The following is a 17182-nucleotide window of genomic DNA, read 5'->3' on the forward strand; positions in this document are numbered from 1 at the left end:
TATTAAATAGGGGATTCTTTCCCCATTGCTTGTTTTTGTCAGGTTTGTCAAAGATCAGATTGTTGTAGTTATGTGGCATTCTTTCTGAGGCCTCTGTTCTGTTCCACTGGTCTATATCTCTATTTTGGTCTTAATGTGTATTGGTGTTAATCCCAATTTACATTATACAGGTAATAATCTAAGATCAGTTTTCCTTTGAAGGATTAGGAACCTTTGTTCATGTGTGTGGTTATGGGGAAGGGAGAAAAAACAGTAAGAGAATTTTGTGCACCCTATTAGCAGAAAAGAACCAACAGGCACAGACCACAACCACAGGCAAAAGGAGGTTAGAGTAGCCTATTATTAAATTTAATTTTTAAAAATACATTCCCTTCTCTCACCATTACCCACTCTAGAGAGCAAGGGAAGATCCCCAACCACTCTATTCTACGGATTCCATATGTAAAGCCTGAGATGGTGAGGATGAAGAATAAAAAACTTACTTATGAAAGGGAAGAAGGCATCTGTTGCTACTTTAACCTTCAGACACTCCCATCCCCAGCCCCTTTTGCTTCTTTAGAAAGAGCCCTGGGAATCAATTTAAGTATAGAACAATCCCTTCCTCTAGAGGGGCACTCAAACCCCAACATGGAATTGGAAGTTCTGGGGTAAACTGAGGAAGAAGAAAGCTTAATTTGGCTGGATATGAAATTCTGGGTTGACAATTCTTTTCTTTAAGCGTGTTGAATATTGGCCCCCACTGTCTTCTAGCTTGTAGGGTTTCTGCAGAGAGATCTGCTGTTAGTCTGATGGGCTTCCCTTTGTGGATAACCCGACCTTTCTCTCTGTCTGCCCTTAACATTTTTTCCTTCATTTCAACCTTGGTGAATCTGACAATTATGTGTCTTGGGGTTGCTCCTCTCAAAGGAATATCTTTGTGGTGTTCTCTGTTTTTTCTGAATTTGAATGTTGGCCTGCCTTTATAGGTTAAGGAACTTCCCCTGGATGATATCCTGAAGAGTGTTTTCCAACTTGATTCCATTCTCCCCATCACTTTCAGGTACAACAATCAAATGTAGATTTGTCTTTTCACATAGTCCATATTTCTTGGAGGCTTTTTTCAGTTTTTTTTACTCTTTTTTTCTCTAATCTTTTCTTCTCATTTTGTTTCTTTGAGTTGATCTTCAATCTCTGATATCCTTTTTTCAGCTCGATCACTTTGGCTATTGATACTATGTATGTTTGGTGAAGTTCTTGTGCTGTTTTTCAGCTCTATCAGGTCCTTTATGTTCTTCTCTAAACTGGTGATTCTAGTTAGCAATTTGTCTAACCTTTTTTCAAGGTATTTAGCTTCCTTGAGTTGGGTTAGAACATGCTCCTTTAGTTGGAGAAGTTTGTTATTACCCACCTTCTGAAGCCTACTTCTGTGAAGTCATCAAACTCATTCTCTGTCCAGTTTAGTTCCCTTGCTGGTGAGGAGTTTTGATCTTTTGAAGGAGAAGAGGTGTTCTAGTTTTTGGAATTTTCAGCCTTTTTGCAGTGGTTTCTCCCCATCTTTGTGGATTTATCTACCTTTGGTCTTTGATGTTGTTGAACTTTGGATGGGGTCTCTGAGTAGACATCCTTCTTGTTGATGTAGATATTATTCATTTGTTTCTTAGTTTTCTTTCTAACCATCAGGTCCCTCTGCTTCGGGTCTACTGGAGTTTGCAAGAGGTCCACCCTAGATCGTCCTTGCCTGGGTATCACCAGCAGAGGCTGCAGAACAGCAAAGATTGCTGCCTGTTCCTTCCTCTGGAAGCTTTGTCACAGAGGGACACCCACCAGATGTTAGCCAGAGCTCTCTTGAATGAGGTGTCTTTTGGTCCCTACTGGGAGGTGTCTCCCAATCAGGATACATGGGGGTCAGGGACCCACTTGAGGAGGCAGTCTGTCCCTTATCAGAGCTTGAACGCTGTGCTGAGAGATCTGCTGCTCCCTTCAGAGCCATCAGGCAGGAACATTTGAGTCTGCTGAAGCTGTGCCCCTTTCTACCCTTTCCCCCCAGATGCTCTGTCCCAGGACGCTGGAAGTTTTATCTATAAGTCACTGACTGGAGCTGCTGCCTTTTTTTCACAGATGCCCTGCCCAGAGAGGAGGAGTCTAGACAGTCTGGCCGCAGAGGCATTGTTGAGCTGCAGGGTATTTGGCCCAGTTAGAACTTCCCAGTGGTTTTGTTTACACTGAGAGGGTAAAATCACCTACTCAAGCCTCAGCAATGGCGGATGCCCCTCCCCTGACTAAGCTTGATTGTTCCAGGTCAACCTCAGACTGCTGTGCTGGTAGTGAGAATTTCAAGCCAGAAGATCTTAGCTTGCTGTGCTCTGTGGGGGAGAGACTTACCAAGCCAGATCACCTGACTCCCTGGCTTCAGCCCTCACTTCCAGGGGAGCGAAGGGCTCTGGTGCTCCAGGTGCCACTGGAGTATGGGAAAAAAAAAAAAAGCTCCTGCCCTAGCTCAGTGTCAGCCCAGAGGGACACCCAGTTTTCTACTTGAAACTCAGGGCCCTGGTGGTGTAGGCACCAGAGGAAATCTCCTGGTTTGCCAGTGTGAAGAACGTGGGAAAAGTGCAGTATCTGGGCCAGAATGCACCATTCTTCCTGGTACCGTCTCACGGCTTCCCTTGGCTAGGGGAGAGAAATCCTCCAACCCCTTGCATTTCCGGGACGATGCAATGCCCCATCCTTCTTCAGCTCGCCCTACGTGGGCCACACCCACTGTCCAACCAGTCCCAGTGAGATAAACCGGATACTTCAGTTGGAAATGCAGAAATCACCCACCTTCTGCATCAATCTTGCTGGAAGCTGCAGACCGGAGCTGTTCCTATTCCTAAAAGTTTATTCTTAATGTCTAGCTCATATTACAGAAATCTGCCTGGGATCACCCACATCAAAAGCACTTAGCATATGCCAGGTACTGGTCCTAGAGCTGAAGATGTAGCTGGAAATAAAATGCAGTCCCTGACCTTAGAGGACTTACCATCTGGTATGGTGAGAATATGAGGAAAACAATTTAGTCTATTAAATGTTAAGACAGAATTAAATTTGTTTATGCCACACATTCACTATAAGTACTAGGACCTGTCAAATCTGGATTTCCAAAAAATGAAATAAGAAGAAAAAGCCAGTCCATTTTTCGTTCTATAAAGCCTCTTGTAGGATAGGGATTTGTATCGTGTGCTTCATTTGGTTGCTGACAATATGTGAGATACCAAAATCAATAAGTTAAACTGTCAGTGGAAATGTAAATTAGTTCAGCCATTATGGAAAACATTACGGAGGTTCCTCAAAAACTTAAAAATAGGACTACCATATGATCCAGCAATCCCACTACTGGGTACCTATCCAGAGGAAAGGAAATCAGTATGTTGAAGATTTCTCTGCCCTCCCGTGTTTACTGCAGCACTCTTCAGAGGAGGTGAGATGCGGAATCAACTTAAATGTCATTCAGAGGGTGAATGGATAAAGAAAATGTGGTGTATATATACACTACCATACACACACACACACACACACACACACACACACACGTACACACACACACACGGAATGTTATTCAGACTTAAAATAAGAAGGAAATTCTGTCATTTGCAACCACATGGATGAACCTGAAGGACAATACATCAAGTGAAATAACCCAGGCACAAAAAGATAAATACCATGTTTTTACTCATATGTGAATGCTAAAAAAAACTTGCTCTCATAGAAGTAGAACAACTGCAAGTTCCCCTAGCAGAAGTCATTACTAGAGCCAAGGAAGGGGGAGACAGGGGAACAGCCAAAGGCTGGCTGAGGGAGACAAAAGTACAGCTAGACAGGAGGAATAAGTTCTAATGCTCTGTTACTATGGGGGGGGGGGGGCTATATTAACACTTTATCGTATATTTTCAAATAGCTAGAAGAATGGATTTTGAATGTTCCCAACACAAGGAAATGATAAATGTTTGATGTTATCGATATACTAATTACCCTGATTTGCTCATTACACAATGTATATATGTATCAAAATATCATACGGTATCCCATAAAGATGTAAAATTTGTATGTGTCTATTAAAAATAAGAATAATAGAACCAAAATCAATAAATTGAGTAATTTGTTAGAGGAAAATGCCCATATATCAGTAATTCAATCAGCCATTCCTTCATTGATGTAACAGAAACTTGACAGACTTGATGCTAGGAAAGTAAGTTAAGAGGTGAAGATAAATGGACATATAGAAAAATAATTAGGCTGACTTTTTGTACCTGTGACCATGGATGAGTGACTTAATCTTTCTGAGCCTCAGATTCCTCAGTTACAATGTGAGATTAAAAATAACCATACCTATATCATGAGAGTGATTATAAATGAGGTATTTTTATATGGAGCACCTGGCATAGTGCCTGAATCCCTGTAGATTCTGAACAAGTTTCAGCAATTTTTCTATCCTGCTATTATGTAAGAGAAATTTGAGGCTCAGTGCAATGAATAACTTACTCAACCAGGACACTACATAACTAGAAGATAAACACAAGCATGTGGTATAAAGTACATGAGTCTTGTTTGAGACTGGAAAGATTAATTCTGCCGATGGAGTCTGAGACAGAATCAGGAAGGAAAATTTAAACCAATTGCATGGATGGCTTTTCAAGTATTGTCCATAAACATATATTTGGAGACTTGGAGCAAAGTTTTTAAAAAGTCCGTCAACTGCTGACTTTCCCGTGGACATCTGCAGCTCTACCATCTGATCTCTTCTTCACTAGCATAGCTTCCTTCATCTTTACGACATTATGCTGGTTAATCTTTAATGACAAGGATCAACACCAGTTTCCCAATCCTGACTTTCTAATAATTTTCAGAACTAGCAGGTGAGAAGAGGGGAAAGAACTGCCTTGATATATTCTCCTATCATCACTCCCTCTAAAGTAAGAAGAGTGTATTTCTTTAAACCATGTAACTTTGCTAGCATAGCTGAAACAGAGAACTTCCCTAGAACTTGAGTGTCAAAATGATTCATTCATTACTTACTCCTCCACAAGATGTTTATTTTATTTGGTTTCATTTCATTGTTTTATTTTGAGATGGAATCTCACTCTGTCATCCAGGCTGGAGTACAGTGGTGCAATCTCAACTCACTGCAACCTCCGCCTCCCAGGAGCAGGTTCAAGCAAATCTCCTGCCTCAGCCTCCTGAGTAGCTGGAATTACTGTACAGGCATGTGCCACCACGCCCCACTAATTTTTTGTATTTTTAGTAGAGACAAGGTTTCACTGTGTTAGCCAGGATGGTCTCAATCCCCTGACCTCATGATCTTCCCACCTCAGTGTCCCAAAGTGCTAGGATTACAGGAGTGAGCCACGGCGCCTGGCATGCAAGATGTTTATTTTGTTTATTACATGACACTGTCCACAAACTGGAAGCATCTTTTCAATGGAAAAAAATCCTCCAAGTAAAACCCTGAGAAGATCATTAGAGTCCTAAGATGGATAATTTCTTTCTGATTTTCCTTGTGTAACTAAAATACCTATGTAACTCTATTTTAAGAAATAAGGCTTATCATAAACATCAGTTTATGATATAAAATATTATGTAAAAATTATCTTAGTATAACTTTATTATGAATTATCTGAATATAACCTCCATCTCTTTTTTTCTCTTCCATTCAACAGAATGCTACAGCTTTCCATGTAACTGTCCAAGATGATAATAACATCATTGTCTCATTAGAAGCTTCAGACGTCATCAGTCCAGCATCTGTGTATGTTGTGAAGATAACTGGTGAATCCAAAAATTATTTCTTCGAATTTGAGGAATTCAACAGCACTTTGCCTCCTCCTGTTGTTTTTAAGGCCAGTTATCATGGCCTTTATTATATAATCACTCTGGTAGTGGTAAATGGAAATGTGGTGACCAAGCCATCCAGATCAATCACTGTGTTAACAAGTAAGCATCATGTGTAAAATTGTCCCCTGTTTCTTCTTAGAGTATATTCCCGTGGGGCTCTAATTGAGGCAGTCCACCAAGAATGGCCAAATCTCCTGCCCTGATGCAAAGTGACATTGATTCAAAGTTCTATGCTTTATTGAGAATATAGCATCTTGCTGAAGTTTGATGTTTACTGTTTGCATTGTGTTAAACAAAAATATTTTCAAATCAAAAAAGTAAATCTCAATGAAGTAGTATATTTTGAGAGTAAGTGACAATTTCAAATTCATGATTGGAAGGTGTAATTTTCTGCTGTGTTGCTTAATAATGTCATCATAACTTGTCTATTTTTTCTAGAGCATGTATTCTCATATTAAGCAATTCAGTTTGGAGGACAATGAACTGATACTCCTATTTACCCTGCTCAAATTCAAGTAGAGGTCTTTGACTGAGACATAGAAAAAGATATCTTTTTTCATCAGTTGTTATTCCCCACCTCATCTTCAAAATAGCTTTGCCTTCTACTTCTCAAGAAAAAAAATGACAAGAAAAAAATTAATAGCAATTTAACTTTCATTAGTCCATGTCATAAAGAGTGAATGCTGACATTCGGAAATTTTAGGAATAGTTTTAACTTCATGTGATATTTTTCACTTTACTAGCTGACTTTAATATCTAATCTCAAAATAAGATGTGAATCTACTGTCTATGTTAATATATGGAAGAAAAACTGATTATTTGTAAGACAGTAGAGTTTATCCCCAGTACAATGTAATGGCTCAGCAAAGTACTTTATGCTTATGTTCTTCAGTCCATCTTTTTCAACAGCTGCAATTTGTTAAATGCCATCTATGTGTGATTGTTCTGGTGATAACTAAGGAAAAAGACAGTGATATTGTCCGTTGGCATACAAGGAAACAGAAACTACAAGGAGCAAAAACTCAAAACCAAGCTAGAGGATATATTCTTAACATGTCTGCCAAAAATTAATTCAAGTCTCCATTGGCAGAGTCCCAGGATCAGTAGTGAGTCCTAAAAATTAGGAATGGCATAGACCCAAGACCTTCAAACTTTATAGGCATAATGAACAAATGTATTAATTGAATTAAAGGGAGAATTTACCTTGTAAAATACTATCTTAAACAAGCTCTAGAAAAAGATGAATTGCAAGTCAAATTTAGGCAGCAGATATAGGTACATAATGCCTGCAATACAAACTCCTTAAAATCAAAAGCTCTTATCTTCATAATTTCATGCTTAATAGATGATCCATAAACATTAGTTTGATTTAGTTGAGCAAGTAATAGGAGAGATCTAGGGGGAAAAAACTAAGGCACAGAGAAAAATAAATTTAGGACTATAATGACAATTGCTGATCCAACATTTATGAGCATGTACTCAGCCATTCCTAATCAGTTGCAGCTGGAGGATTCAGCCCTTTAGCTAACTGTTTGTGAAGACATGTGATAAATCAATGTCTTGATTTATCAGGTAAATCAGGTAAATCAATCCTAAAAGATTTTTAGGATATCACTTAGCATTTGCAATGAGTTCCATTGAAAATATATTATATTTTCCTTTGTGATGTTTTTCTTTGAACTATAGGGCTTACAAGTGTGTTGAATGTCAAAAAAAAAATTGGAAATTTTGCAGACGTCTTTTTTTATTGATTTGTAGAGGAAGTACTGTTGTGATCAGATCACATTTTATATGATTTCATTTACTTGAAAGTTGTTGATATTTGTTTTATGGACCCAAATATGGTCTTTCTTTCTGTGTATTCTGTGAGCACTTTCTGGGTGAAGTTTCAATAAGTGTAAATCAGATCAAGTTGATTGTTCAAGTCCTCTATATCCTTACTGATTTTCTGTTTCCTGGTTCTAATAATGACTGGTAAAGGAATCTGAAAGTCTCCACCTGTCACTGTAAATGTGTCTATTTCTCCTTTCACTTCTTTTGGTTTATGCTTTCCATATTTTGAAGCTCTGTTGTTATTAGGCGCAAAAACTTTTAGGATTGCTGTGTCTTCTTGATAAACGGAACCATCTGACTATATGTAATGTCTCTCTATATGCCAAGCAATATGCCTCGTGTTCATGTCCCTTTTGTCTGATATTAAAATAGCCATTTTAGTTTTTTTTAAGTGTTTGTGTGGCATGCTTAATCCATCCTTTTGCTTTCAGCCTACTTATGTCTTTACACGTGAAAGGGTTTCTTATAGACAGCATAGAGTTGAGTCTTGCGTTTTTTTTCCAATCTAAAAATCTCTGTCTTTTAACTGGAATATTTAGGACAGTACTACCTAATAAAAAGAGAATGTTAACCTCATATGTAATACTAGGTTTTCTGGTAGACACGTTAAAATTCTTTTTGAAAAGGTGAAATTAATTTTAATAACATAGTTTACTTAATCCACTACATTCAAACTATTATTTCAGAATATAATCAATATACAAATTTATACACTTTTTACTTTCAAACATAAATTTAAGTAAAAATAAAGCTGCACTAGCCTAATTTTAATTGCTCAATAGCAACACGTAGCTAGTTGATACCAATTTAAATAGTGCAGCTTTAGACAATATACATGTAATTATTAATATTATATTATAATATACAATTATTTATATGGTTGAATTTGAATTTACCATATTGCTAGGCTGTTAGGTAGAATGGGGAGTGAGTCAATCTACTCAATAGTTGAGCTGGGTTGAAGGCATTAGATACCTCCCGCTCATCATAGATTTCTAACTCTTCCCATGGTAGGCTGCCAGGACTGGTAGAGGGTATTTCTCAGTGTTCCAGTTCCACCCTCAGTAAGCATCAAACCCTGAACACCTGCACCACAGAAGAGCTCCCCCAGCAATAGACTGCTGTTACTTTTCTCTCATTGCTAAGTTTTTGGTGGGGACAGAGGGTATCCTTGGTTCTCATGGTCCAGCCTCAGACTTAGGCAGACCCTGTGATGCTAGATGGGTCATTCTTGACATTTTTACCCCTCAAATTACACTGACACTGAAATTCTACTTTAAATCTGTGGGTCAGAGAGTTTCCTGTCTCTTCTCCAGTGGTAGCAGAACTACTGATACTCTACTATCAGTGTAGGACTCTGGGCCTAAAAGAGTTTCTTCTCCTCTCCCAGCAACAGGAGTCTTTTGCTTCTATTCATCCTTCAAAAGAAGTCATCTTTTCCTGAGAACTAGAAAGGAAAGATTTTTCTGCCCCTCCACAATACATTAAGCTTCTTATTTATATTCAAGAAAGGTCCAGGGAAGTAAGTGTTCTCGCTGGCCTCTTCGTGGTTTCAATTACCATCTGCATGCCTTTTGCCCAGCACCCCAATCCCCAACCCAAAAGAGGAAGACTCTCTCCAGTCCCCTGTCTTGCCTCTGGTAGTCCTCAAGAGTATGGGGTAGAGGCCCAAAGGGAAAGCTAGAGAGAAATAGTAGACTTCGTTTGTGTCTGCCTCTCCCAGTTAGTCTAGACCAGTGGTGATCTAGAACTTTTGGATGATGGAAATATTCTATAACCGTATTGTCCAACATAGTAGCCACTAATTTTTAATTTTAATTAGTTTGAATTCATTTAAAATTTGAATTAAATAGCTCCATGTAGCTAGTAACTACCATGTTGAACAGAGCAATGCTATGCATCCATTTAGACCATACTCAATCTTTATGAATCCATTAAAATCGGAGCTGTTTTCTTCTTACCTGCTTCAATGTTGCATCCTCTTCCTGCTGTGCTTTGCCGAAGTGAAATCATATGTCCCCTCTCTCCAGAGGGGCTGGTCACTCCTTGGAATTCATATCATTTGGTTGACTTGCTATCTCACCTCTCCTGTGACCTCAAGAATAGTTATAATTTCGTGGATTACTTGGCTTTTTCTTCTTGAGGTGGAGAAGTAGTGATGTTGTCCTGGGGCTTTCTACATCTTAAGGGGAAGAGGAAACACGTATTGATTTCTAAAGAGTAAAATTATTTAATGATGGCCTATCAAATATCACTTTGTACTCAATTTTTAAAGGCTCAATTTCATTATCCCAAATTTAAGGAGCAATAATAGGTTGAGAATGTAAGAAGTGGGGATTAGTGCACAAATTATTTCTGTGACATTAGGCATGAGCTGGCATTTGGTGACATTTGGGTACAGCTTCCACCTTCATTAAAAAAGGGAATTAACATACATGATGACTAAGATTACTTTTGAGCTCTGAAACTAACATTATTTGTCAGTTAATGATGTATTTTTGCCATCTTTATTTTTCTAACTGAAAGCTTTTTAAACAAGTTTGGAAAACATTTGTAGTAGCTGCTCACAGAGTTGACACATTTCTCTTGAGAATAAAAGAGTACCTTTGTAGCAGTCATTTACTGTGTGTGTTAGATGCTTGTCTTGATGAAATCAGTGATGACAAAGCAATTGGCCCCAGGGCAGTCCTTTGATATTTTGCTATAGTTGTTCTGAGTCTGTCACTCTTAGAGAAAGCTGAAAAACATGACAAAGAATAAATTTGGCACAGCAGAGTCATTTGGCCAGCTCAAAAGAGTTTCACAGAGCTTAGGGTCTGACATCTCATTAATATTTAATTGATTGAGAACCTTCAGTATATTGCATGCACTTCAGAAGGAAGAGGTAGTTTCTCAGCAGGTAAAAGGATAACTGGAATCAGTTGCTTAGAAATTGAGGAAATGTCACATACACACAGCTGTGTCATGTGTCAGTGACGTTCTACAGAATAGTAGCTGTACACATTAAATAATACACATGAAGACACTCTACAAATACAATATTTTGTACAGAGCTATTCTAAATAAAAATAATTCATGAGTTTTTATTTTACTTATCAGGTACATGCTCTGTGCCATCTCCTAGATACCAAAGAAATAAAGATAAATGAAAATACTCATAATCAAAGATGTTCTACTATAGTGGAAGAAACAAATACCATTACAAAAAATATGATAACAGTTATTGTGACCAGAAAGGGGGCCCAATCCAGACCCCAAAACAGGGTTCTTGGATCTTATGCAAGAAAGAATTCAGGGCGAGTGCGCAGTGCAAAGCAAAAGCAAGTTCACTAAGAAAGTGAAGGAATAAAAGGATGGCTATTCTATAGGCAGAGCAGCCCCAAGGACTGCTGGTTGCCTATTTTCATGGTTATTCTTGATTAGATGCTAAACAAGGGGGTGGATTATTCATGAGTTTTCCCCGAAAGGGAGGACAATTCCCGGAACTCAGGGTTCCTGCCCTGTTTAAACTATATAGGGTAACTTCCTGACCCTGCCATGGCATTTGTAAATTATCATGGTACTGGTGGGTGTCTCTTAGCATGCTAATGTATTATAATGAGTGCATAATGAGACAGTGAGAACGACCAGAAGTCACTCTCATAGCCATATTGGTTTTGGTGGGGTTTGCCCGGCTTCTTTACCACCACCTGTTTCATCAGCAAGGTCTAGCCGACTAGGTCTCAGCCTTATTTTATCCAGTCCCTATTCAAGATGGAGCTTCCCTGATTCAAACACCTCTGACATTGTGAAAGAGTTAGGTAAAAGAAATTGCCTGGTCTTCCTAGGGAACACTGGGAAGGCAGCACAGAAGAAACAATCATTGAAAAATGAAGGAAAATTTGCTGAAAGAATAACGAATGGAAAGTGTTACAGAGTCAAATAGAATTGTACATGCAAATAATGGAGGTACACATAGCGTGGCACACTTGATGACCGCAGGGAGTTAAGATGGCAGCCGTTAGGTGTTCCAGAAAATAACAAGAAACGTGGCTAGAAATGTTGGGAAGAACTTTAAGTACCTTGCAAAGGAATTTAGACCTTAACCTATAAGTGATAGGAAGAAATTATATAATAAGATTTGAATGAGGAAAGCTCTCTCATAGCAAAGCTGCAAGCCAAGAGATCCTGAATCCTGCATTGGAATAGAAAAATTATCAAGGAAGTATTTGCGGTAGTAGTTCAGAGCATTAGTTTTAGCGTCAAAGCAATCTGAAAACTGTATATTTTGCCTTGGGCAGATGATTAATTTCTCTAAATCTTAGTTTTCAAAACTGTCATTTATTCTAGGGGTTAGCAAACTTTTTCTATGATGGTTTAGATAATAAGCCAAAGCGTGTTATGCTTTGAGGGCCACAGAGTCTATATTGCAACTATACAACTCTGCTGTTGCAACACGACAGTAGCCATAGATGGTATATAAACAAATAATCCTGACTGTGTTATAATTAAACTTTATTTATGGACGCCAAATTTGATTTTTATATAATTTGCATGTGCCATGAAATACTATTCTCCTTTTGTTTATGTCCAGCATCTAAAAATGTAAAAGCCTTTCTTAGCTCCAAAGTCATACAAAAACAGGTGGCAGGGCAGATTTGGCTTTGTGGACTGTAGTTTGCTCACTTGATCTGTCGTATCATTATAATATGTAATATTGGATAATTATAGTTCCTACTTGGTGGGGGGCATTATGAAATAACATGAACTCCTTAACAAAGTGTGTAGCATGCAGTATAGGATCAATCAATGTAAGAAGTATCAATGGCATTAAATAGAAAGTTACTCAAGGTGTCAGGAGCAAAGGAGATTGAAACAGATTGAGCAGAGAAGTATCAGTGAGATGCAGGTGACTGACTTAAGACAAAGATTCTGACTACAGCGAGAATATCAAGTAGCTTACAGACATTGAAATTTCGAGCAGAAAAGAATAAAAAAATTAAGATGAGAATGGAGGCAGGAGAATAATTTAGAAAGCTGTTGAAATGCTCCAGGAAAGAAATGATGAGGACTTGAACTAAGGTTCTGGTGTGATGATCACCACCTCACCTGGACATGGTAGCTGCTGCTGCCAGACATACCTCACCGGCTTGATTTGAGGTGCCAGGTCAGGTCTCAAATCTAAACACCAAACTGCAGCTCTGGCCTCAGTCCAGTCCCTTTTCCCTGTGCATGCCATCAGAAGTGAGGGTCTAATCCCAGATCTTCTTCCTGAAGAAATCTCTGCCAGAAGAGATACATTCTTCAGTTGGTCACATCAGAGGTTACTGAACATGAACACAATTGCTTCTTTAGTTTTTTAGTCCAGCTAAACAGAGCAATCTCAGAAAGAAGCAACTCTTAGCAGTTAGCATGTAATAATTAATACAAAGCTACTTTTGTTTTCTTTAAACACTATGTGCTCCACATTTGCTTTTATTTCTTTGTCTCTTCTCTGAGATAACCACATCCGGAACTTTCAAAACTTTCCCATTCGTGATCTGTCTTGAATGATTCAAAGATAATTAAGGGGCATAAAATATTCTTCAATTTGAACATGAGTTTTCATTCTATGAGACACCTAATGAAGGAAAAAATAATCATACTAAATGTCATTTTTTTAAATAAAGAAAAAACTTATGCTAGGATTTCTGGTCAAAATAATGCAGTACATTCTTCTTGTCATCCACTTTTGCTCCTACCACAAAGCAAAAAGAAAACCAGAAGCACAGTGCCAGACCAAAAAACACAATCGTTCTCTAAGAACCAGAAACAAGATAAAAACTCAAAGTGGGGAAATGGGCTGAAGTAATGGGCCCTCTGTGCTCTGGGTCTGGAAAAGACACTACTGAGTCTGGGCCGCAGTGTAGTAGGAAGGACTGAAATGCTCCACTCTAGATAAGGCACAGAGTCAGGCTCTCTGCTTAAGGCAAACATTCTTCCTGTTTGAGAAAAAAAAAATACATATACAAAGGCCTGAGGATGCAGGCAACACATACTCATCTTACTACCAAGGTCCATGTCTAGTTACTTTCTAAGTCAGTGAATGAATCTGTGATAACCACTATATCATCCACAATATTAAAAATGCCCAAATAATGTCGTATGCCTTGCTATATAGACTAGGTGCTTTGGTAGGCTGAGAGGATGCAATGGCTTAATTCTTTCAAAAGTAAGGCATAATAAGAGAGAAATGGGGGAATGGAAAAGCATAAAATGAGCCCAGAACCTGTGTCTCAAAACACACAAAGAACTTAAGCTAAAAAGGATAGATATCAAAACAACTATAACAGTTCAGATTGTATTTTAAATAGCAATTTAACAAAAATTTAATTATATTTTTAAAGGTCAAGGACAAAAATGTAAGAATCACTGCCATTTTTTAAAACCAGGGAATTAATGAAAAAAATTTGGCAGAAACAGTGCAGTGCAGTGCCTACAGTTCCACCTACTCAGGAGGCTGAGGCAGGCAGATCCGTGATTCCAGGAGTTCAAATTGAGCCTGGACAATGTGATGAGACCCTATCTCAAAAAAATTTTTCAGAAATAAAATAAAAACATATAGAATAAACATGAATAAATTAAAACTTTTATAAATGAAAACATATCATTTAAATTAACTTAAAATTTAATTCATCAAACTGGATAAAATTAATTTGATTTATTAAATTTAAAGTTTACTAATTGAAAAGCTTCAGTAGATGGGACAAATTCTATAATGATAACAGTTATAAAGAGCTAGTAAATTAGAAGATGATACTGTGCGATTTGCCCCATAATATAGCACAGTGCAGCAATTCACAGGCAAGGAAGTGGGAGAGGCTCTAGCTAAGAAGGCTTAAGAGTTAAAGAAAAAGAATGGAGGGAATGATGGGTACAATATTTGGAGAAATGATTATGAGAATTTCTAAGACTTGAAAAATGACATGAATTCACAGACTGACAGAGCATTCCAACTAAGCACCTAATAGAGAAATTCAAAACTAAAACCATGCCTAAATATATAATGGAATATTATTATTATCATCATTATTATATATCATCAGATTATTAAGGTTAAATGAAAATAAATAAATAAGCTTAAAATGTACAAGAGAAAAAAAAACGCAAAGTATCTACAAAGTAATGACTATTCTACTGTCAGAAGTCTTCCCTTCTGCAGTAACTGGTGAAAGAAAACAAAAAAAATATTCAAAGTACTGATGAAAATACCTGTCTACGTAGAATTTTATACCCAGATACATCAAGAATAAACCACATTAAGAATAAAGATAAAATAAAGAAAACTTCTAATATGCAAAGCCTAGAGAACCTAACACCCATAGCTCTAAGTTAAAGAACTGTTAATAGATATATTTCAGCAAGAAAAAAAGCAAATCCAGAAGGAAAGTTGAAGACACAATTGTTAAAAAAAAAATGACAATGATAATATGGTATATGACAAACATTATGTTACAAATTAGCGGGAAAAAACTGAAAAAGAACCCCAAAACATGTGAAAAAAATTAACAATTCTTAGAAAAGGAAAGCTGATTGGCCAAAAAACAAAAGACAAAATAATTAATCTCCTCCATGAGCAGAAAATTAAAATAAAGAGACAAAATTTCACACACCTCAGAGTGACAAAAATTTAAAAGACTGATGATATCAGCAAATGTTGGAAAATAATATGGAGGAAGAGGAACTATCATACACTGCTAATAGATATGTAAATTGCCCTAATCCAGTTAGAAAACTTTCTGAGACTATCTGATACAGATGACGTATAGACCCTACTATCCAGGATTTGCAACCTAATGAGACATGCCACAAACATTTACTGCAGCATTATTTGTAAGACTGAATGATTAAAAGCAATCAATCTACTAAGAAAATAACAGATAAATTGTGTAGGTTGTGTAGTTGCAAAACGGACACTAAAATAAAGTTTCTAAATTTTCTTGTGTCAACATTAATAAATCTAAAGCAATGTTAGGCAGTACAAACAAGCTGCAGGATAGTTATAATTTGCATAATATTTTAAAACATGAAATAATGTTGGATGCTTACAAATATAAAAGTTAAAAAAATGCATAAGAAGATAAATACCAGATTCAAAGTAATAATTTACTTCTGGTTATGGTTGGAAAAGAATGGGATTTGGGTAAGTTATATGGGGAAATTTCAACTACATTTTCTAATACTTTATTTATTTGAAAAATTAAAACATCTGTAGACAAGAAAGTAACGAACAAAGATATTAAATGATTCACTTTTTTCCAGCAACTCCGTTTCCATGTCCAGTCCAGGCTGGTCCTAAGACAAGAAAGGGAAGTACAATGGAGTGACTGACAGGACGAGGACTATTCACTTAGATTAGGATTTAACCTTGTCATCACTGAAATGCCTGTTAGTAACTATAGCTCGGGTTTATACCACAGCACTTAATTTCTAAAAAGAAAGATAATGAGGGAAGTCACTGGAGAGATAGTACAATATTTTTAGACTATACATTTTTAGTTCTTCTAAAAACAGTAGTTCTTGGATTGAATACTCCTCAGTAATGCTTAGACATCAACAGGATTTACAGCTAACCTGGGTCATTTACACTGAAGCTGAGGGAAACATATAAAACAAACATATAAGCAGGCATTTTAGACATTCTCTTAGTTTAAGTAGCTTGTTGCAAAAGAAAAAAAATCAGAAAATAAAATATCTGTCCTCTAATCCTCCAGTATGTCTTGAATTTCAAAGTTTGATCGTGGCTTTGATGTACAGACTTCGTGCCTCAGGGCATGAAAGATTGAGTGCCCTTCTAACTTCTCTTTTCAGTAGAAGAAACCCTGACGAGGATGTGAAACAGGACTGCAGCAGTGGAGGAGTTACTGCTCCGTGGCTGCTTTTTCTGTTTCCTTTCATTTTAGTTCTCTTAGGGCCAGAGTCAATAGCTGGATCTGGTAGACTCCATGGGTTAGTAAATTAGGCTAGGTTGAAAGAAAGAACTTGAAGCAGTTTGAAACTTATTTGGGAGTTTTGAACTCAAAACTGCGTCTTTGAGGGTTGGTTGATTGGTTGATTGGTTGATTGGTTGGTTGACATGGCACGTAAGTGAGTTAGTGAGTTCATTCTGAAACGTTACCTTTATGTAGGAAGACTAGGGATGAGACAGAGAAAATTCAAGCTTTTTAACCAGAGACTATAGCACATAGTCCACAGTGACATGATCACAAAATATATTGGAGTCTGAAGGCCTTCCTAATTTTTGGTAGATGTGGGCTTGGTTTTTCAGAAAATTTCAGGAAAAATCAAAGCATTAACATGTAGCTTCAATTATTTCTGGGTCTCTTAAAGTCAAAAGCAAAGATAGATTAAGACCCTGAGCAACAAAATAAAATACATCCAGCTACAGATTGAAACATACTGGATATTCAATAGTTATTTATTAAATGAACTAAGTCAAATTTGGAGTTGTCATGTTATTAAAATTGAAATTTTTTAAATGTAA

The 17182-nt window shown here is 37.3% G+C and overlaps 1 protein-coding gene across 2 annotated transcripts in view; it reads left to right on the plus strand.

Moving 5' to 3' along the window:
• Nucleotides 1–17182, plus strand: part of PTPRO (protein tyrosine phosphatase receptor type O) — a 280097-nt gene that overhangs the window by 154594 nt on the left and 108321 nt on the right. For both annotated transcript variants that reach the window (XM_032253729.1, XM_032253730.1), the window contains exon 2: nt 5673–5946. In XM_032253729.1, coding sequence (XP_032109620.1) covers nt 5673–5946 — 274 coding nt within the window. The remainder of the gene's footprint in view (nt 1–5672; nt 5947–17182) is intronic.

This window comes from Sapajus apella, unplaced genomic scaffold (assembly GCF_009761245.1).
Source record: "Sapajus apella isolate SASKATOON/1434 unplaced genomic scaffold, GSC_monkey_1.0 scaffold84, whole genome shotgun sequence".
In the NCBI taxonomy this organism is placed as follows: domain Eukaryota; kingdom Metazoa; phylum Chordata; class Mammalia; order Primates; family Cebidae; genus Sapajus; species Sapajus apella.